Here is a 23,669-nt window from a genome sequence, read left to right as displayed (position 1 = left end):
GATTGTCCATTTCGGTACCAGATTACATCGTGATTAGATATGATCGTAAATCACTTACAGCCCTTAAATTGAGTAATGCAACCGATTCCATAAATTTTAAACTATTTGAAAAAAAGGGTGTGTATTTTTTGGTATTTATGATAGACTGGGAGGCAGCGTACATAGTAACTAAACCATAACCGACAAAATATTCGACAATTCAGGCTGAAAGTACGTTGAAAACTAGTAATAAAATCAGTCGTAAGTGGCAGGCAGCATTAACTTGGGGCGGCGCTGAATAAGTGACTTCTTTAGGTGATCAACTAAATTACTAACCTATAAGGATCACGGAAAAGATTTATATCAAGAAATACCATTTTTCCCATAGTTTTCAAATATGCTATGGCAGACGATTTCAAGTGCAGTGTTGGTGGTGACTGACGCCCTTTAATGTAGGGAAAAACACACCTGAACTAGGTAAACCATGAGAACCGAATAAAAATTATACATAAAAAATTCGTCTTTTTGTCACTACTTTAAAAATATCCTAGTAGACGATATTAAGTATAACTTTAATAGTGGCAGACGTCTTAGAAGTTAAAAAATTTAGGTATAGTAAATCCCATCGAGTGCGAGCGTGTGAGAGATAAGCGCGCGAGAGCATAACGAACAGAGATAGCGATAGGATACTGATCCTTCAAACCATTTGATTCTAAACTTCTCATTCACATAGTTCCACCCACTTCAATCAGACGGATTGTAGAAGCTCAGACATGTTTCGGTGGCATTCGCCCAAATTGCGATGAACTAAACCAACAACAAGAATTGTAACGTTATTATTTATTATAATCAAAAATTCAAAACCCTTCTACCATCATGGTGTACAGAAAATAAATTAACATATTCTACCAGATAAGTCATTATAAACCAAGCTATAATTTTTTCCTATCTCGCGTTAACTTCTTAAGGCGCAGATAGACTTGCAATTTACGACAATCTCGCGGGAGAAACTTCCACATGTATTTATGTGCGTAATAAGTGTCGCGATAAACTGTCGGGCAAGTTGGGTGAGCCATTGCTGTCGCAAGTTCTCACAAAACGTACTGTTTACACTAGCAGGACTTTTAGCTAGTCAGTTGATACCATGGTGTATTATACACCATGGTTGATACCTAGCAGCTGTTTTCGAAAACTTATCTCACGTTATGGCGCCAATAGGACATCATTGTGTTGCCGCGGGCCGCGGCGGCAGTAATAATGTGAAACACAAAAGATGTGTGGGTGAGAGAATGGATTTCAAGAAGAGAAAAGTATGGGGCCTACCATAAATTAATTGATGAGCTGAAGAATCGGAAAATTAATCCCAACAATTTAAAAATTTTATTCGTATGTCAGCGATAGACCTTGAGGAACTGTTATTACAAAATTAAAAAGCAGAATGCTCATTTACGTGCCACAATATAATAAAACTCGCACGTTTACTCGCCGAAATATCGAAACGAAATGGAAAGTTTGCGAGAACTTTGTGGGTTAGAGTAGGGCTCTTGGGTCTACGATGGTAGGGATGATCAGATATGTCTCAAAATGTGTATATAGACTTTGCACCCCCCAAAATGTCAAATGTAAAATTTCAACCCCCTACGGCATAAGGGTAGTTGTATAGGGGTGGGGGGTTGAAAAAAATGTTTGGGAAAAAAGAGCGTCGTCATAACTTTTTTTACGTCATCTTAAACACGTGTGCAAAATTTCAGGTTCCCATGAGTATTTTTTTATTTTTCCCAAGAGGGAACTTCGAAATAATCTCCTGCGGGAACTTTCAACTAGATGTGGGGTCTCGAGTACTTCCAGTGTGCTCACGGACCTGAAAATTCAACCGAGGAAGGTGGAGAGCGAGCAATTTAAATTAAAGTTATTTTCAACCCCCTACGGCAACGCATAAGGGTAGTTGTATAGGGGTGGGGGGTTGAAAAAAATGTTTTTGGGAAAAAAGAGCGAAGTCATAACTTTTTTTACGTCATCTTGAACACGTGTGCAAAATTTCAAGTTCCCACGAGTATTTTTTTATTTTTCCCAAGAGGGAACTTTGAAATAATCTCTTGCGGGAAATGTGGGGTCTCGAGTACTTCCAGTCTGGCCACGGACCTGAAAATTCAACCGAGGAATGTGGATAGCGAGCAATTTAAATTAAGATTAATTTCAACCCCCTACGGCAACGCATAAGGGTGATTGTATAGGGGTGGGGGGTTGAAAAAAAAATGTTTGCGAAAAAAGAGCGAAGTCATAACTTTTGTTGCAAGTTTATGTAATTATGTTTTGTCCAGAAAGTTATCATTTGCTGCCCTATCACTAAAAGTTGGTTGGTGGAATTGATTTCATTTGCAATACATTTCTAAATTTAAATTAAATTGTTAGAATGGTGGGCATATTAGACTTTAGGACGCGGACATTGGATCTCAAAGGGAATAGACCGCAGACATTAGGACGCAGACATTGCGACGCGGACATTCGGACGCAAAAATTAGGACAAGGGCCGGATTAACGTTTCTGTAGGCCAGGGGCTAAACAAATTATAGAGGGGCCCTATTCCTATACAAAATATAGGCTATAATTTCAACAAACGCCAAATTTAACGATATTAATTTTTATTGTCGAAAATTTATGCTTTGCAAAGTGCAATGCGTAATCCAATCCAACTTACTTTTAAAATATTAAAGGCCCAGTGAAGCATAAATTGTGACTACATTGAAACTAAAGATAATATTCTTAGAAACGCAACAAAAAAATCCGGTGTCAGTGTCACGCTTAGACCATATAGTACATGGACTGCTATTCGCCCTATGCTTTCAATACAAAATGGATGGTCACGGATAGAGGGCACTGTAGTCGTGGGTATGTGAATCTCAGGGTAAACTAAAGTCGCGTAAACACCACTAGGGTCGCTTAAAGAGCAGCTTTATAGTAACCGCGTAGTACAGGAAGCTTTAAATACTCTTCATTATTTGCTATACGTCCACAAATAAGAATAAGTTTGCTTTTTTTGGGATATCAATGCGATTAATTAATTGACGTTTGTAAATTTATAGGTTGACAATCTCAAATCGTGCCTAATCGGACAACTTCGGACAGACTCGTTTACCCTGAAACTCACATGCCCAGGCGATGTCCTTGACTATATTTTAGTTCCAATTAGCAGTCCATGTACTATATGGTCTAAGAGTTAAAACAATTAGAGGGGCTACCGAAAAACATATGTAAAACCGCTAGTTCATCTTTCTTGGTTGGCTGAGAAACAAATTAAGAAATGTATTTTTGTGATTTTTGGAAAAGTATTTTAAAAAAAACTCTTTGGTTTATGTGAAACAAATAATTGTTGCCTTCGACCCCCCAATTTTGTTGACATGTTTACAATGAATGTTACAATCTATAATCACAAACGTAAATTTTCTTTCAATTTAATGGCATTTATCATAGAAAGTTTAGACTACAACTCAACTATTTTGACACTCCTTAGTTTGGGTTGAGGTAAAAAAAATGACCCCCCACGTTTTTGACGGAAATACACGTTTTGAAGCACCCGGAATCAGAATCGCGCATGAGCAGATGTGCGGGTGGTATCTGTGTTTGTTTGGCTCCAAAATTCGTAGCAAAAGAAATGCTGGATATTTAATTATGTGGTTTTACAACATTTCACTTATTTTATTGATATATTTCAGGGCAGAAGGTTTGGAAGACTAGTCGACTGGTACTAATTTAAAGTTTGTTAGGCTCCAAACTTCGCTTTAACTCCAATAAAAAGGGCTACATGTTTGATTTGGATACTTCTACCCTTTTTTTCGATCTCATGTTATGGAATTAAAATATAATGCACACCAGGAGAGAATGCCGGTCACAGAACACCTGATGCCGGTCTACAAAGCATGTTTTTCATACTAAGCCATACGATTGCAGGCCGGCATCAAGTAACAGGCATTCTCTCCTGCCGAGTATAATATTTTAAGACACCAAATTTAGCCAAAAATCGCCTTTTTAAGAATTTTATTGGCACGTGTTTGCCACCAAACTTCTCGGTACACTCCCATAAGAGGTGCTGTATATTTGATTTGAGGACTTCCACCAGTATTTTCTGAAGTGGTTTGGAAAAGACGACATTCGGGGCAATGCGTCATGTTTTTTTGAATCCCGGCGATAGTCCTTAAGTAGATGGTATCACTTGCTGACTAATTCACTAGGTACGCAACGATAATTATAAAAAAATTTGGCAATGCGTTTCGCGGTTTGAAAGGTAACTAATGATTCAAGTAATCATTAATTTCACCACTCACCTGACGTACCTACTCATTATTTGGTCATCTTACTAGATCTACATTTTTAACTGTTGGCAATCTCGTAACTTGAACTGCATAACCTCCATCACTTTGATTGGATGAGATATTTGCAACTTTGTGTAGTGTATGTACCTTCCAAAAATAATTACAACTACTGCTGCAACACGTCAAGAAAGACGTTAACACAAATTAGAAACAACCGATGTATCAACTGACCAATTTGTTAACATAAACAAAAAAATCTTGGACTCTTGCCACTCCTCCACGAAAACAAAAAATAGATTTTGACTTCGAAAATAAACTTTTAGTTTAAATGTGGGAGTCCTTTGTTCTTTCTTCGATCCCAATTCTTGGTTAGAGAACTGTTGAAATCCTTAAATCAAAACTGAGCAGTCTTCGCTCCATGAGGGGGGACTTTTCCAGATTTTCTCATCCTGACCGACGTCATTTGGACTTGAGCTTATGAGATGCTTTTTGGGATTCGGTCAAAACTCTGCCGTGCGAATTATTATACAGGGTGTTTATTAAACATGCGACAAAAATGTAAAGGGCTATTCCTTTGACTATTTTAAGGATATTTTGTCCTTCGATGATTTTTGATAGGGCGCTTTGTTTCGAATATACGGGGCGAAAAAAATGTCGACCATCCAATTTAGGTAATTTTAAAATGATTAACGTAGCCGTTGAAACTGACTCATTTGTCTATTTGACTTAATCCCCCTGGATTATTTCTTAAGGGGGCCACCTAAAGTCATTAGTTTATACTACTCCAGTGGAACATGTGGAAGATTTGAGAAAAAAAACGCGCCCTATCAAAAATCATCGAAGTACAAAATATCCTTAGAATAGTCCAAGGAATGCCCCTTAAATTTTTAATGTTTAATAAACACCCTGTATATTAATAATTAACACGATTCTTCGTAAGGATAGATAATTAGATGGTAAGCTAAGCTTTTTTTAAAAAAACTGCAGTTTTATAGAAAAGTCAAATAAAAAAGAGCAACTAAATCGGCAATAATCCTTTTGAATTAGAATGTCTTAGACGACGACTATGCCCTTTTTGCGCCACGAATGGATAGAATTAGTTTCAGAATCTGTGTCTCTTCAAGTTTTACTTTTCCTCAAACAAGAATAAAGTTGGGAATTTGTATCATTCCATGCGTACGTTTTTGATACAATTAATTCATTTGCGCCAAAATTCCAGAGAAGAAATTAGTTTTTAAAACTTATTTTGTTCATTTGTGATTAAAAACCGTGTCCCGGTGGAAAATATATAAATAATTATAGGTAGGTAGAGGTACCATTTTGCGCCATTGAAGTTAAAGTTTTTTATTTTTTTATGGGCATAGTTTTGCTCTACCGAAATAAAAGTGTTGGACCCAACAAAGACACAAGCTCACATTATATGCGCCGTTCTACCTCTTAGATTTTTTGTACCGCAATCGGGCATACATTGGCAAAACCAACTCCGCTGACTGCGTTTAAATCATAAATCGTGGAATATTGAACTATTATAAGCCCGTTTTCATGGCCCTGTGAAAAACCTTCCCCCTGAATACAAAAGATCGGGGTAATTATGTGCTTTCTTCTAGCACTGCAGGTTACAAGATGTTACCAAATCCCCATGGTTTATCTATGTGCCATTTTGCTCTGACCAGTTTTTAGTGGGAGAGAAAGCTATCACTTTGCTTGTGGTTCTGGGTCTTTTTTGTTGCTTTTTACATTTACTGAAGTGCGCAAATTATGCGGCGTGTGCGATGTCTGCCATTCGTCTTTTTTGATCAGTCGAACATAGGTCAAAATCCCATCGGCTCTGGTCGCAAACATTAGAGGGGTTAATAGAAATTTGTGCTACACAGTTTCAATAACCAATTATGCGCTATTTTTCTCCGGTACTTACAGAGTAAGTATAAGTTAATTTCCTCTTTGCTGATGGATGGCCCACTTTGCATTTCTGTTTGCGCTTATTACAAAATAAAAAGATATCGTAAAGCACCAAGTACAAAATTATTCGTTGTGTAACAAGCAAATTGTGCGCTATTCGACTCATTTTCTATACCTACCAATACCGGATATAAACATCAAACGCACGACTGTAACATGTCAGTTATGCGCGAGTTTGCTTTGCTGTTAATTACAAGCACAACTGACTGACTGTATTGTTGCGTCCAAATCATAATAAGTTAAATGATCTTGCTTCATGAGGTCTTTTTATGAAAATCAAAAACCATGTATGCGCCGTTCTGTCTCCGTTTTGGTATCTCGGTTTTGAAAACTGCGAAAAAGTAAGTTAAGCTACACAATAAAAGTAAATTCGTTCATATTCGAGCGAACCCAACCTTTTGGTTTTGAAAATTAAATTGTGCGCCGTTGTGCTCCGTTCGAGATAATCTGGCGGTCTCATGACAAACATAATGTAGAGAGTGGGGAGACATCAAACCCTGCAAGCGTAGAAGTAGATGGACAATAGCCCTAGTCTAACAATTATACGCCGTTTGCGCTAGCTTGAACATTAAACGACAATTAAGAGCACATTGTGCGCTATTTGGTACCTTCGATATTAACATTAAATTCTGTGTCTATGGTCGCAAATATCACGGGCGGTCATGGTTCATGTTACCTTTTTGCAACATTAAACAACACCTGGCCGTCCCTAATCTATGATGGTGGCGCCACCTTAGTGACCGATCGCGGCACTAAGTGCAAGGTCTCCACGGTGATATAAGGTGGAACCACACGTGCAAAGGTAATTACGTGATTGATGATCGATTCCTGGGGGCGTACCCACTCGCATAATACGTCAAGCTTGCTCTTGCACAAACATCGTTTGACCTTTCCGTTACCGTGGAGACATTGAAATTAGTTCCCCGATCGGCTACCTAGTGGTGGCGCCACCAGTGTAGACTAAAAACGGATACGTTCCGTTTAACCTTCAAAAAGAAAGTCAAATTGTGTGAGGACCAGACTTGCTAAACTACCTTAAAGTGAAGTGTACGAGCATTATGCGCTATAGTAAATGAAATTCTTTTTTGCAGTCGAAAAACAAGTTACAACGAAAATTCTAGTAAATTTAGACCCTTAACTGCCGTTATTTATGCGCTACTTTCTTTCACTTTTGTTCTGGGCCCTCAACAGGCTTTCGCCTAATAACAGAGTAATCTGCATAATGTTTTTTATGTAAATTCTGCGCTGTTTTACCTTGTCCCAACCAATTTTTCGTTCCCGGTCACTTATAAAGCATCAATGAAAATAATAATTTGCGCCATTTTCCGTCGCATGTAATCGCATAAATAATGGGACTATGCAGATTGAAAATGAATTGTGTCCCGTTTTGCTCACAAACATACATACATACATAGAAGTAGATGGATATAATAGGCAATTGTGCCGTTTGTGCCGCCCTGCACGGCGTGGAAATGAGACTGCGTTGCTATCCCAGATAACATTGTATATTTCTGTAATATACCAAAATATCTGAGATATTCCCATTAGCATATCCCTATGTTCAAATATACTTTTTTGAATATACCTGGTATACTACAGAAATATTCAAAAAAAGTGTATTTGAACATAGGGATATGCGAATGGGAATATCTCAGATATTTTGAGAATAAACATAAAAGAATATTCTCCATTTATTCAAAATATTCTTGGAACATGATGCATATATACCACTTGGGATATTCTGAGTATAAAATTACCTGTAAACTGCATATGTCACTTTTTACATTACAGGTTCATAATTGACGACCTATAATAACAATAATTTTTAATTGGAAAAATGTGTAACGATCTAGTTACCCAAAAGAGATATTTTGTGTATCGTAATTAAGGTTTGAAATTGACATGTGATTGTGACAAAACAAATATACCCCGTACATCCAGGGAAGTTTGTAACACAATATTCAATAGCGAATAATCGAGGAATATATTAACAGTGTGTTCTCAGAATATTCATTGCTTTGGAATATTCACATACCTTCTCGCATGTTAAACAAGTTAAAAAGTAATCGTAAACGATTTACATAAAGCGCATTTCCACTTGCATTCATTTCCCATTTGTAAGATGCAACTTCTGTTAAAATCGTAAAAATCCGGCCACAAATATGAAAGATAGCGTTGCACATGGGCAATCCATTGTTGACGTGCTACTTCAATTTCAGTTTATGAGAAGAATTTCATTTCAATGCTTTTCTAAATAAGAAAGTTGGAACTGCGCATGCGCAAACCTAAATTTTAAAACTAATGTTAGATTTTCCTTTGTTCCAAGCGCCTAAGTATCAAATTTCACTTAAATAGTTCCATAGATAAAAAGTTGGCACTGCGCATGCGCAAAATAAAATTTTGAAACTGGCGCTAGATTTTCCTTTATTCCAAGTGCCTATGTATCAAATTTCATTTAAATTCTTCCATAAATAAAAAAGTTGGCACTGCGCATGCGCAAACCAAATTTTGAAACTGGCGTTTGATTTTCCTTTATCCCAAGTGCCTATGTATCAAATTTCGTTTAAATTCTTCCATAAATAAAAAAGTTGGCACTGCGCATGCGCAAAACCAAATTTTGAAATTGGCGTTTGATTTTCCTTTATCCCAAGTGCCTATGTATCAAATTTCGTTTAAATTCTTCCATAAATAAAAAATTTGGCACTGCGCATGCGCAAAACCAAATTTTGAAATTGGCGTTTGATTTTCCTTTATCCCAAGTGCCTATGTATCAAATTTCGTTTAAATTCTTCCATTAAATAAAAAAGTTGGCACTGCGCATGCGCAAAACCAAATTTTGAAATTGGCGTTTGATTTTCCTTTATTCGAAGTGCTTATGTATCAAATTTCGTTTAAATTCTTCCATAAATAAAAAAGTTGGCACTGCGCATGCGCAAAACCAAATTTTGAAATTGGCGTTTGATTTTCCTTTATTCGAAGTGCTTATGTATCAAATTTCGTTTAAATTCTTCCATAAATAAAAAATTTGGCACTGCGCATGCGCAAAACCAAATTTTGAAATTGGCGTTTGATTTTCCTTTATTCCAAGTGCCTATGTATCAAATTTCATTCAAATACTTTTATAAGTAAAAAAGTTTGCAATTCGGTTTATAAATGGTCGAGATGCGAAAAGGGCACTGTGAATTTTGAATCGATTCAATTCAACTTTTGGCATTGCGTATTATATGGCTAAAGCTATGCCCATATTGAATTTCATGCAATTCAGTTCATAACTAACGGAGATGTAAAAGCGATCGAACATTTCTAAACAAAGTTATCGTTCACACGGACAGATAGATGGACAGACAGACAAAGGAACAGACGGAGAGACCAACCGGCAGGCGACAGATAGCAATGCAAATTTATAAACGATCTCTAGGATCGTTAATAAACGGCAAAAGTGTAAAATTATGGAACATGTAAAAAACGGTTTTTTTGTTTTTTTTTACAATAACTTTTTTTGTAAGCGGTACAGAAAAAATTCCTTCCTTGGTACAAGACTCGACACCATAACGAACCAAATAGCGAAAAAAGTAGAACAATAGCTCTAAAGATAAAAAACTAGTAGCGTCGCAAAGTTAGCGGACGGACGGACGGACGGACGGACGGACAAAGTGGCCACAATAGCGCATTTTTTTTTTTTTGTGGAAATGCGCTAAAAAATATTGTAAGAATATTCAATGTTATCTGGGTGAGGGTCCCTGGTTCGAATCCTGGTTCGGGCATGCATATTTGTAAATGTATAGTGGGTGGAGTGGGTGGACAACCCCCCACTTAAAAATAAAGACCATAAATAAATAAAATAAATTAATTAAATCTAGAGGAGTATCCAAGTAGAACCAAACCTTGCAATTGCTACGATTAATACCTTGTTTCCATGATAATTAAAAGCAAATTATGGGCTGTTTAGTGAGTTCGAAATTAAAATTAAAATCTACGCCTGTGGATGATGGTCCCAGGAGCAAAAGAATTACTAAAGGAATGCTACTGACTTTAGACGCAGTATGTGCTACTTTCTTCCGCGACAGTCAGGTGTCAATTGACAATTGTGCGCAATTTTATTCTATTCCAATGAAGGTTTCGCTCCCTACCGCCTTTGTAACACCAAGAGAAAATGGTTTCCTTTTATAAAAACGAGAATTATGCGCAATCTTGCGCCGTCATGCCGCCTTTATCAACAATTATTGAATCTCAAGCAAAATTTTGAAGTAAAAATCTAACAGAGATTCTCCAGTTGTGGGTTGGTGGACGCGAAGCACTTAGACGTAACATCCCCTAACCCCTGTCATAACACCAACAGTTGAATTTTTCTCGAGAAAAGTGTTTTCCTTTATCAACACATAAATTTTGCGCTGTTATACTTTTTGCGCCTTTGATTTAAATTAAGTATAATTACAATTTTACTTTGAACTGATCTTGCATCTTGTTTAGAAGTATGTTGCTGAACAGTGCAAAAACGTAGCAAACAATCCACGCGTATACATTAAAATTTACAAATTGTTCACCTCTCCCTCCTGTGCAAACCAAAATCTTCACTTTTCTCAGACCCAAAGTGCGTGCCGTGACCCTTGTTTGCACCGAACGCAGTTTTATGTTACAAAATTATTTTTTCAATTTTGTGAGAGAGAATAAAATTGTGCGCCGTTGCACTTAAGTGCATTGTTGCAATGTTGATCTTATTTCGAGCGATGAAGATTAAAAACGCCGTTTTGGCAAAATTTGGCGCTTTGGTACAAAATTCACTGTTGCAAATCCGAGTTGCAATGGAGGCGTGGAATATTGGCAAATGACGATACAATTAAGCATCAATCGTGTGTCACATTTAAGCACACTTCGAGCGCCATTTGGCGCCGTCAAAATTAATGTTCAAAATTACACAGCTAACGCCCTTAATTTTTGACTTTAAATTTTAAGTCGTTTTTCTGTCTCCCCCAATCTTTTTTTGATTCGACAAGCCGATTGACGGAAACAATAGCCCAAATTGAAATTTTCACAGCCGAAGACGAATCGAACAGATATCAAAGTCAAAAAAATATATTCCTATCTCGCGTTTCTTTGTTTACGACTTTCGGAAATGGATGCTTTGCCGACTTTTGATTTTAACAAAAAACGTGACATTAGAATCATCAATTTTCGCGAGCCGGACCCTTGCCAAAATCAGCGCATCTGCTGATAAATCGCCGAATTATAGAACAACATCAATTTTAAATTCGCGTTGAGAAAAGTTACGCGAACAAGTCTTGGCACTGTCACATTTCCGAATTTATGGATCTGAATTTGTCATCAAGGATTCGTGCAAATTTTTGGGCGCGCTTTTACGTTCAAAAAAGGAGCAAGACCATGTAAATTTGCCGGTCAATTGCACTTCAATTGTCTATTCCGGTCATAAAGTCCGCGACGACTTGTTCTAAATTTCATGGCACGTAGACGTAGAGGTACGCCTCATTACCCTCATTACGTAAATAGCCATCGAATCTCTGCACGTTAAATTTAATGGTCTGCAGTAAATTTGCGTTATTGCTTCGGAGGCAAAGCAAATTTAGGCTCGAGGACTAATTATTATTGATTGGAGAAAGTTTGAATATTTACAATGACACAATTAACAGTGGGCAACCAAGCGGGGACGCTGTTCGGCTTTTAGTTTTGAAACGGCAGTGAAGAGTTAACCATTGTTTCTCTTTGCAGATGATCCATGAAGGAAACAATGCCATTCTGCTGATTTCGAATACGTACGAGGAAGATACGGGAAAGTTTACGGTTCGAGCGACGACCTCCGCCGGTCAAGTTGAAAGATCTGCCAAACTAATTGTAAAAAGTAAGAAATAATTTTATTGTTCTTTTTCCCTCGAGAAGAAAATGTTATTAGCTTCCTTAGTTTAGTCAATTTTATGTTCTTGCCGATACAGTCGGCGCCAATTTGTTAATAGTTAAGGATGTTTCCGGTTTCGCACTAATTTTGTTAGATGCTGTGTTTGTCTAATTACTATTATATTTATGAATGTATCGTTAAACGCAATATTAAAAATAAAAGGCTGTTATTATGACTAAAGTTGAGTTTTCAAAGTATATCCTTCTGTGGGGAGCGCGCTCGTAGCAATCGAGTGCCTTCAGAAACTTATTTTGGTCAGTAAACCAAAAGTGGTGGTTTCTATTTTAAAATAAAATATGGTTGTTAAAGTGAATGGTGTTGGGTCGTGTGCAGCTTGAGCATGACACACGCCGAGAACTATTTTCAAACTTAACGTGGATTGCATTACCGATCTAAATTTGGAGACCCCGCTGACTTAAGGTTTACTTACCTTCGTCTCTATCGCAGCATCTCTTGACTAATGTGCTGCATAAGAAATAGACCGCTCCTTACTTACGAATTAGTGTATTTTTAAAATTTCTCAAAATAAAATTCTGGCTAAAACACCTTTGCTTGTACGTTCATTCTTTGTCGCCAGGTAACTTAAAATAAAAAAAATTGGATTCCGAACCAAAGTTTTCGGTTTAGTCATACTGTCGCCTACCATGCAAATTGGCAATTAACCAAAACTTGCCAATTTGAATAATCTGCTAAAACTCTCAAACATGTTTATTGCATTTTGCTATACATCGACTTAGAAACTAATTTTTTATATAAAAAGTTTAACGATACATAAATAAAGGTACAAACACAGCTCTGAACAAACGGCGAAAAGTCACAGACACACACATTTTCGGCGCACCAGTCTCAGTTGATCCTCTGCCGTTTCTTGGTGGATTACAACTGAAGATCGAGACACGTTTTACGCTTTGAGGAGGTCCAAAACCCCCACTATGACTCCACGCACGTTTCCAAAGAACGTCCCGTGGGGTAGACCAACGCAATTTGTGCGTGTGAATCACGCAGAGATTAAATCAAATTATGCAAAGCGATAAAAATAGAAAGAGTTACTAACAGAATCCACCTGATTAACCATTACTCAAACTTGCCCTTCAATTGTATTCAGATTTGGCCCGCTTCTCACTTTTATTTATGCCAATTGTCCAAAAGTGTGCCATCGCTTCCATTGCCAAATCAAATTTATTCGGCACGATAACTTAATCTCTTGCAGGACGTCCCGGTAAATTCAGGCGCGTCCCCGTTACCGACCACAAGGATAAACCCCAACAGCTGAAACCGTCGCAAACATCCGGTCAGCTAGGAACTGGCCAATCGCAACTGATTGACGGCGTTGGTAGCCCATCGCACGGCAAACCAACGGACGCTCATGAAGTACCACAAGGCGATGAGTCCTTACCGTGGAGAACTAAACACGCACCGGGCATTCAACAGGCTCAACCGTGGACGCAGGAAGAAGTACAACTCAAGAAGGTCACGAAAAGCGTGAAGGAAATCGAAAAAGACACGCTGGAGAGTGTCACACTTAAGCCCACCCCGTTGAAGAAGGGAGTGGTCGAGTCGGACAAGGAAACCGTAATTCTTTCGAAAGTGCCGCAACCCCTAGAACAAACAGCTGCCAAATCGAAGAGCGAGAAGACTGTGGCTAGGTGGGGGGAGGTCGAGGATGTCACGCTGCTCGAGCGTAGCGAAACGGAAACCAAAGCCGAGCTACAACCGAAGCAATGGAGGAAGATTAGGGCGAGCACCGAAGACACATACGCGTCTGAAACTGAACAGGTGCCACCCCTACAGCAAATCAAACGAAAAGATGTGAACTGGGAAAAAATTCAGCACGATGAAACCACCACCATTACCAAAGAGACTAAGGAGGAGACCGAAACTACAAAACGCAAAGTGGACTGGAGAAGACCTACGGTGGAGGGTCCTAAACGCGTTGATCACGTAGAGAAGACTGAGGACGTAACCGTAACCGAGGACGTGACAATGTTAGACATACAGCGCGTGGAGCAAGTAGAGCAACGTCCGCTGCCGTGGACTGAGCAGGTCAAAGAACTTAAACGTACCCCTAAAGTTGTCAAGACCCAAGAAAAGGAGAAGGTGGAAGACGTTACGCTTAAACCCGTACCGAGAGAACCTGGTGCGGAACAAAAGCGTGCAGTAGAGGATGTTACACTTACGCGTGTATCCGAAGAGGAACTCGTGCAAACGCAAGGGTGGCGAAAACCCAAACCGGACGAAATGAAACCGTGGACCGAACAAGTTAAGGAGCTCAAGCGTACGCCGAAAGAGGAGGTGAAGCACGAGCACATTGAAGAAGTCTCCGAAATTAGAGAGTGGAGAAAACCGAAAGCAGACGAAACGCAACCGGAACAGAAACTGAAGAAAGTTGAAGAAAAACCAGTTCCGTGGACGGAGCAGGTTAAAGAACTTAAACGAACTCAAATACAGAAGCACGAGGACAAACAAGAAGTTGAGGACATTACCCTTAAACCGGTTCCGAAGGCGAAGCAAGAGGTGTTGACCAAGAGAGAAGAGCACTTTGAAACGAAGACCGAGGAAGTAACTCTAATTAAAGACTGGAGCGTGAAAGAAATCAAAGCGGAAGAACAAAAACCAAAGAAAGTAGAAGAAAAGACCCAACCACATCTCGACAAAGCTATACCGTGGACAGAGCAAGTCAAGGAACTTAAACGTACCCCGAAAACCCAAAAGCCTGACGACAGAGAGGAAGTAGAGGAGGTTGGTCTTAAGCCAGTGCCAAAGGGCAAAAAGGAAGTGTTTGCGAGGAAAGAGGAGCAGGTGGAAACGAAGGTTGAGGAAGTAACGGAAATCAAAGACTGGCGAAAACCCCGGGCCGAAAAACACATTGAAGATGAAACCGTAAAAGAATTCAAACCAGAAGAACAACAACCCAGAAAGATAGATGAAAAGATACAACCACAGCTCGAGAAGGCGGTACCCTGGACAGAACAAGTAAAAGAACTGAAACGTACCCAAAAGGTTCAGAAGCATGACGAAAAGCAAGAAACAGAGGAAGTTGCCCTTAAACCGGTTCCGAAAGAAAAAGGGGTGATTACCAAGAAAGAAGAACACGTTGAAATTAAGAGCGAGGAAGTTACAGAAATAAGAGACTGGAGAAAACGAGGCGAACAGGCTGTGACGACTACCCAAGAGACTGATACCACAAAAGAAATAAAGCCGAAGAAAGCAGAAGACAAAGCTGTGCCATGGACAGAACAAGTGAAGGAACTTAAACGCACCCCGAAACTATTAAAGCCCGAAGATAAGGAGGAAGCAGAGGAGGTTAGTCTTAAACCTGTACCAAAAGGCAAAAAGGAAGTGTTGGCGAGGAAAGAGGAACACGTGGAAACGAAGGTTGAGGAGGTAACGGAAATCAAAGACTGGCGAAAACCACGAACTGAAAAGCAGGATGTATATCAAATACAAGATGAAACCGTAACAGAATTCAAACCAGAAGAACAAAGACCCAGAAAGGTAGACGAGAGGATACAACCACAGCTCGAGAAAGCTGTGCCCTGGACAGAACAAGTCAAGGAGCTCAAACGTACACCAAAAACTCAGAAACCTGATGAAAAGCCGGCACAAGAGGAAGTTGCCCTTAAACCTGTACCAAAAGAGAAGAAAGAGGTAATGGCAAAGAAAGAAGAACACGTTGAAATCAAAACCGAAGAAACTACAGAAATCAAAGACTGGCGGCAACTACGACCGCAAAAGGTAGCGGAGAGTGTTACTCAAGTAGAAGAAGAGACTGTAATGGAAATACAAACTGAGGAGCAGAAACGGAAGAAGGTAGACGAAAAGATACAAACAGCATTAGATAAGGCTGTACCGTGGACCGAGCAAGTAAAAGAACTGAAACGTGCACCCAAAGTTCAGAAACCTGAAGAAAAACCAGAAGAGGAAGTTGCTCTTAAGCCTGTACCAAAGACGAAGAAAGAGGTGGAGGCAAAGAAAGAAGAGCACCTTGAAATAAAAACCGAGGAAATTACCGAAGTGAAAGACTGGCGTAAACCACGCACGCAAAAGGTAGTGGAGAGTACTCAAGATGTAAGTCAAATAGATGAAGAAACTGTCAAAGAAATACAAATTGACGAACAGAAATTAAAGAAAGTAGACGAAAAACTACAACCAGCATTAGATAAAGCTGTACCATGGACAGAACAAGTAAAAGAACTAAAGCGTACACCAAAGGTTCAGAAACCTGAAGAAAAACCAGAACAAGAAGAAGTTACGCTTAAGCCTGTTCCGAAGACGAAGAAAGAGGTGGATGCAAAGAAAGAAGAGCACCTTGAAACAAAACCCGAGGAAATTACCGAAGTGAAAGACTGGCGAAAACCACGCACGCAAAAGGTAGTGGAGAGCACTCAAGATGTTACCCAAGTAGCGGAAGAAACAGTAACAGAGATACAAACTGAAGAACAGAAACCTAAAAAGGTAGATGAAAAGACACAACCGGCATTAGATAAGGCTGTACCATGGACAGAACGAGTAAAAGAACTAAAGCGTACACCAAAGGTTCAAAAACCTGAAGAAAAACCAGAACAAGAAGAAGTTGACCTAAAACCTGTACCGAAGAAAAAGAAAGAGATGGAAGCAAAGAAAGAAGAGCACCTCGAAACAAAAACCGAGGAAACTACCGAAGTCAAAGACTGGCGTAAACCACGCCAAACGCAAAAGGTAGTGGAGAGTACTCAAGATGTAACTCAAATAGAAGAAGAAACTGTCAAAGAAATACAAATTGACGAACAGAAATTAAAGAAAGTAGACGAAAAAATACAACCAACATTAGATAAAGCTGTACCATGGACAGAACAAGTAAAAGAACTAAAGCGTACACCAAAGGTTCAAAAACCTGAAGAAAAACCAGAACAAGAAGAAGTTACGCTTAAGCCTGTTCCGAAGACAAAGAAAGAGGTGGATGCAAAGAAAGAAGAGCACCTTGAAACAAAAACCGAGGAAATTACCGAAGTGAAAGACTGGCGAAAACCACGCACGCAAAAGGTAGTGGAGAGCACTCAAGATGTTACCCAAGTAGCGGAAGAAACAGTAACAGAGATACAAACTGAAGAACAGAAACCTAAAAAGGTAGATGAAAAGACACAACCGGCATTAGATAAGGCTGTACCATGGACAGAACAAGTAAAAGAACTAAAGCGTACAGCAAAGGTTCAAAAACCTGAAGAAAAACCAGAACAAGAAGAAGTTGACCTAAAACCTGTACCGAAGAAAAAGAAAGAGATGGAAGCAAAGAAAGAAGAGCACCTCGAAACAAAAACCGAGGAAACTACCGAAGTCAAAGACTGGCGTAAACCACGCCAAACGCAAAAGGTAGTGGAGAGTACTCAAGATGTAACTCAAATAGAAGAAGAAACTGTCAAAGAAATACAAATTGACGAACAGAAATTAAAGAAAGTAGACGAAAAAATACAACCAACATTAGATAAAGCTGTACCATGGACAGAACAAGTAAAAGAACTAAAGCGTACACCAAAGGTTCAAAAACCTGAAGAAAAACCAGAACAAGAAGTTGCCCTTAAGCCTGTACCGAAGACGAAGAAAGAGGTGGAGGCAAAGAAAGAAGAGCACCTTGAAACAAAAACCGAGGAAATTACCGAAGTGAAAGACTGGCGAAAACCACGCACGCAAAAGGTAGTGGAGAGTGCTCAAGATGTAACTCAAATAGAAGAAGAAACAGTCAAGGAAATACAAATAGACGAACAGAAATTAAAGAAAGTAGACGAAAAAATACAACCAGCATTGGATAAAGCTGTACCATGGACAGAGCAAGTTAAAGAACTGAAGCGTGCACCCAAAGTTCAAAAACCTGATGAAAAACCAGAACAAGAAGAAGTTGCTCTAAAACCTGTACCGAAGAAAAAGAAAGAGGTAGAAGCAAAGAAAGAAGAACATCTTGAAACTAAAACCGAAGAAATTACCGAAATCAAAGACTGGCGAAAGCCACGAACGCAAAAAGTAGTAGAAGGTACTGAAGTTGTTACCCAAGTAGAAGAAGAAGTTGTAACAGAGATACAACCTGACGAACAAAAACCTAAGACAGTAGATGAAAAGATACAACCAGTATTGGATAAGGCTGTACCATGGACAGAACAAGTGAAAGAACTAAAGCGTACACCAAAGGTTCAAAAGCCTGAAGATAAACCAGAACAAGAAGAAGTTGATCTAAAACCTGTACCGAAGAAAAAGAAAGAGATGGAAGCAAAGAAAGAAGAGCATCTTGAAACTAAAACTGAAGAAATTACCGAAATCAAAGACTGGCGTAAACCACGACGAACGCAAAAGGTAGTGGAGAGTAGTCAAGATGTTACCCAAGTAGAAGAAGAAACAGTAACGGAGATACAAACTGAGGAACAGAAATCCAAGAAGGTAGACGAAAAGATACAACCAGCATTAGATAAAGCAGTACCATGGACAGAGCAAGTTAAAGAACTGAAGCGTGCACCCAAAGTTCAAAAACCTGATGAAAAACCAGAACAAGAAGTTGCTCTAAAACCTGTACCGAAGAAAAAGAAAGAAATGGAAGCAAAGAAGGAAGAGCATCTAGAAACGAAAACTGAAGAAACTACCGAAATCAAAGACTGGCGTAAACCAAGAACGCAAAAGATAGTAGAAAGTACTCAAGATGTTACCCAAGTAGAGGAGGAAACTGTAAAAGAGATACAACCTGAAGAACAGAAGCCTAAGAAAGTAGATGAAAAGATACAACCAGCATTGGATAAGGCTGTACCCTGGACAGAGCAAGTTAAAGAACTGAAGCGTGCACCCAAAGTTCAAAAACCTGAAGAAAAACCAGAACAAGAGGAAGTTACCCTTAAGCCCGTACCGAAGACGAAGAAAGAGGTGGAGTCAAAGAAAGAAGAGCACCTCGAAACAAAAACCGAGGAAACTACCGAAGTCAAAGACTGGAGAAAACCACGCCCGCAAAAGGTAGTGGAGGGTAGTCAAGATGTAACCCAAGTAGAAGAAGAGACTGTAACGGAGATACAAACTAAGGAACAGAAATCGAAGAAGGTAGACGAAAAGATACAACCAGCATTAGACAAAGCTGTACCATGGACAGAACAAGTAAAAGAGCTGAAGCGTGCTCCCAAAGTTCAAAAACCTGAAGAAAAGCCAGAACAAGAAGAAGTTGCTCTAAAACCTGTACCGAAGAAAAAGAAAGAAATGGAAGCAAAGAAAGAAGAACATCTAGAAACGAAAACTGAAGAAACTACCGAAATCAAAGACTGGCGTAAACCAAGAACGCAAAAGATAGTAGAAAGTACTCAAGATGTTACCCAAGTAGAGGAGGAAACTGTAAAAGAGATACAACCTGAAGCACAGAAGAAGAAAATAGATGAAAAGATACAACCAGCATTGGATAAGGCGGTACCATGGACAGAGCAAGTAAAAGAACTAAAGCGCGCACCCAAAGTTGAAAAACTTGAAGAAAAACCAGAACAAGAGGAAGTTGATCTAAAACCTGTACCGAAGAAAAAGAAAGAGGTTAAGGCAAAGAAAGAAGAACATCTTGAAACAAAAACCGAAGAAACTACCGAAATCAAAGATTGGCGTAAACCACGAACGCAAAAGGTAGTGGAAGGTACTGAAGATGTTACTCAAATAGAGGAAGAAACTGTAAAGGAGATACAACCCAAAGAACAGAAGCCTAAGAAAGTAGATGAAAAGATACAACCAGCATTGGATAAGGCTGTACCGTGGACAGAGCAAGTAAAAGAACTAAAGCGTGCACCCAAAGTTGAGAAACCTGAAGAAAAACCAGAACAAGAGGAAGTTGATCTAAAACCTGTACCGAAGAAAAAGAAAGAGGTTAAGGCAAAGAAAGAAGAACATCTTGAAACAAAAACCGAAGAAACTACCGAAATCAAAGATTGGCGTAAACCACGAACGCAAAAGGTAGTGGAAGGTACTGAAGATGTTACTCAAATAGAGGAAGAAACTGTAAAGGAGATACAACCCAAAGAACAGAAGCCTAAGAAAGTAGATGAAAAGATACAACCAGCATTGGATAAGGCTGTACCGTGGACAGAGCAAGTAAAAGAACTAAAGCGTGCACCCAAAGTTGAGAAACCTGAAGAAAAACCAGAACAAGAGGAAGTTGATCTAAAACCTGTACCGAAGAAAAAGAAAGAGGTTAAGGCAAAGAAAGAAGAACATCTTGAAACAAAAACCGATGAAACTACCGAAACCAAAGATTGGCGTAAACCACGAACACAAAAGGTAGTGGAAGGCACTGAAGATGTTACCCAAATAGAGGAAGAAACTGTAAAAGAGATACAACCCGAAGAACAGAAGTCTAAGAAAGTAGATGAAAAGATACAACCAGCATTGGATAAGGTGGTACCATGGACAGAGCAAGTAAAAGAATTGAAGCGCGCACCCAAAGTTCAAAAACCAGAAGAAAAACCAGAACAAGAGGAAGTTGATTTAAAGCCTGTACCGAAGAAAAAGAAAGAGGTTGAAGCAAAGAAAGAAGAACATCTCGAAACAAAAACCGAAGAAACTACCGAAATCAAAGATTGGCGAAAACCACGAACGCGAAAGGTAGTGGAAGGAACTGAAGATGTTACCCAAGTGGAGGAAGAAACTGTAAAAGAGATACTACCTGAAGAACAGAAACCTAAGAAAGTGGATGGAAAGATACAACCAGCATTAAATAAGGCGGTACCATGGACAGAGCAAGTAAAAGAACTTAAGCGTGCACCAAAAGGTCAAAAACCTGAAGAAAAACCAGAAAAAGAAGAAGTTTCCCTAAAACCTGTACCGAAGAAAAAGAAAGAAGTGGAAGCAAAGAAAGAAGAGCATGTTGAAACAAAGATCGAGGAAGTCACAGAAGTCAAAGATCAGAAAGTAGCGGAACCCATTCAAGACCTCCAACATGAGGAGCAAAAACCTATGATAGTAGATAAAAAAGAGATGGAAGAACATGTTGAAGTGAAAGCGGAGGAAACTGCTGAAGTCAAAGGTTGGAGAAAACCAAGACCACAAAAGGTAACTAAGAGAACCCCAGAAGTTACTCAAGTAGGTCAGGAAACTATCAAGGATATTAAACCTGAAGAAGAGACACCTCAAATGGTTGAAGCAAGGAAACAACCGGATATTGAAGAAGTGGCAATAAAGCAAGTCATAACGGAAGAACCAAAGCCCAAAAAAATGGAAGAAAAGATACCACCAGCTGTGCCTTGGACTGAACAAGTCAAAGAACTTAAACGTACACCCAAACTCCTCAAACCTGAAGAAAAGGTAGAAAAAGAAGAAGTTACACTTAAGCCAGTACCTAAACACAAAGAGGAAATTCCAGAAAAAGAAGAGCAAAAAGAAGAACACATTAATGTCAAAACAGAAGAAGTTATAGAGACTAAGGATAGGAAAAAGCCCCGACGCCAAAAGGTAAAGGTACAACCAGGGGATAAAGAATTAGAAAAAGAAGAAGTGCCACTTCAAACGGACGAGCAAGTTGCCACTAAGGTCGAGGAAGTTGTTTACACTAAGAGCTGGAGAAAACCAAGACCTGAAAAAGTAAAGGTTGAATCAGAAGAAATCCAACCAGAGAAAACGATTTTAGTTGAAGAAACTGTAACAGAGGTGCAAGATACCGTGGTGCTCAAGGTAGATGAAGGGACAAAAGTTGAAGATCAAGAAAAGCCAGCTCGTATTAAGAGAAAACCAATTCCGATCGAACAACATACGGCACCTGTAGAAAAATTCGCTGACGTGAAATTGAAACCGACGAAAAAGGTTGAAAAAGCCGTCGAAGAAGCGCCATTGGAGACAGTAACACTAAAACCGATTCCTAAGGTTGAAGTGATTGAAATGCACAAAGTTTCTGAACCAGAACAACCTGTGATATTGGAGAAGACTGTTATAACGGAAATACCCGATGACTTGAAGAAATACGAACCTGAAAAGTTAGAAGAAATTGAACCATATAAGAAACCTGAGAAAATAGAAGAAAAGGCTGAGCCTGCCCCATGGCGGCGACAACCTAAGCCGCAAAAAGAGGAAGTCCCGGAAGAGCCGGTTAAAATTAAAATTGGTAAAGGTAAAATTCCTCAAGAGGAAATGAAAGAAGAAACTGTACAATTAAAACCGATACCTAAAAAGAAACCTGAGGACGTTGATGATAAGGATAAGACTGTGAAAGTAACACCTAAACGACACGATAAGGTTGAGATAGAAGAGGTTTCGCCAGAATTCGCGTTGCGCAAAGAACCCGAAATAACCGTTCATAGGGAAGAGCCTGATACCAAGCCTATTGACGTGCCAACTGACGAAAAAGAAGAACAACCTAAGGAAGCGCCTGTAGGGCGCTGGAGGAGACAAAAGAAAGAGAAGGAGCAACCAAAGGAGGAGGAGAAGCAATGGCCCACTGGTAAACGGCGGCCAAAAGGACCCGATGAACAAGAAGAAGTCAAGCTTAAACCTATTCCAAAACCGGACAAAGAACTTGAAGAAAAAGAGCCGAAGAGGGTAGACTTGGAAGATAAACCCAAGAAATCCGAGGAGAAACCTGAAGAAGTTCCAGCTTTGGTAATCAAACCTGTTAAGCAGCTGCCGAAGGTAGAAGATGAAGAACCTGAAAAAGTAGCTCTAAAACCTGCACCTAAGAAGGAAGTGGTTGTCGAAGAAAAGACAGAAATTAAAAAGCGTAGAATTAGGCGCAAACAGAAATACCTTGACAACATTCCAATAGATGTCGAAGAAGAGGAGATAATTGAAGAGGAAGGTTCCATGGAACCTATAAAGGCCGAATTGGTTCCAACGAAGCTGGAAGATCAGCAGGAGGCAGTCGTCCAACCGACTGTCACCACGGTTGAGTCACACGCGCAGATAACTCTAGCCGAAAAGGATAGCGGCATTGAAAAGGTTACGCCTAAGGAAACCGTTCAGGAAGAGGAGGAGGAAGAACAGTTTTATGCAAAGGAGGTGAAATTTGACATCGCATCGAAGAAAGCTGTCACAGAAAAACGGCAAATTAGATACTTCGACGACAACGACCGCCCCTTGCCCGAACTGGAAATCATTACCCAAAAGAGAAGCACGGAGGGAGTTGACAAAGTTCCCGAAGAGCCCATTGTTGAAGAAATCGAAGTTAGAGAAGATAAGCGAACCGTTCGTAAGTCTTTGATCGAGAAGCCGAGACCGAAACCGCCCAAATTTACTAAGCGAGTTGAGCCTGTTGTCGCCGAGAAAGATAAGCCCGCTAAGTTGGTGTGTAAGGTTGAAGGTTCTCCGTTCCCCGAAATCGCGTGGTACAAAAATGAGGTACTTCTCAAATCTGATGAGCACGTTCAGGTTACGGTCGTTGAGGATACCGTAATGTTGGAGTTTTCAACTGTACAGCCGCAGGACGTCGCCATTTACTCGTGTCGAGCTACCAATCCGGCGGGTATCGCTACATCTACCGCCAATTTGGTGATTTTAGGTACAAATTGCGTGTCTGTGTGTTTACGCAAAATGATTTTTACGCTTGT

General features: G+C 39.5%; 1 protein-coding gene across 5 annotated transcripts in view; it reads left to right on the top strand.

The window, feature by feature from the left end:
- The first annotated feature begins 11,885 nt into the window (after window positions 1-11,885).
- The window catches only part of LOC116173610 (titin-like), an 80,759-nt gene continuing 68,975 nt past the window's right edge, over window positions 11,886-23,669 (top strand). For 3 of the 5 annotated variants that reach the window (XM_031491227.1, XM_031491228.1, XM_031491226.1), the window contains exons 1-2: window positions 11,887-12,102; window positions 13,367-23,620. In XM_031491227.1, the coding sequence (XP_031347087.1) occupies window positions 11,973-12,102; window positions 13,367-23,620 (10,384 nt within the window). In that variant the 5' untranslated portion in view covers window positions 11,887-11,972. Of the gene's footprint in view, window positions 12,103-13,366; window positions 23,621-23,669 lie in introns of all 5 variants that reach the window. The other 2 variants (XM_031491229.1, XM_031491230.1) reach the window with 2 other exon arrangements.

Source organism: Photinus pyralis, unplaced genomic scaffold, assembly GCF_008802855.1.
Source record: "Photinus pyralis isolate 1611_PpyrPB1 unplaced genomic scaffold, Ppyr1.3 Ppyr1.4_LG6, whole genome shotgun sequence".
NCBI classification, from domain to species: Eukaryota; Metazoa; Arthropoda; class Insecta; order Coleoptera; family Lampyridae; genus Photinus; species Photinus pyralis.
This window is presented reverse-complemented; position numbering and strand designations above follow the sequence as displayed.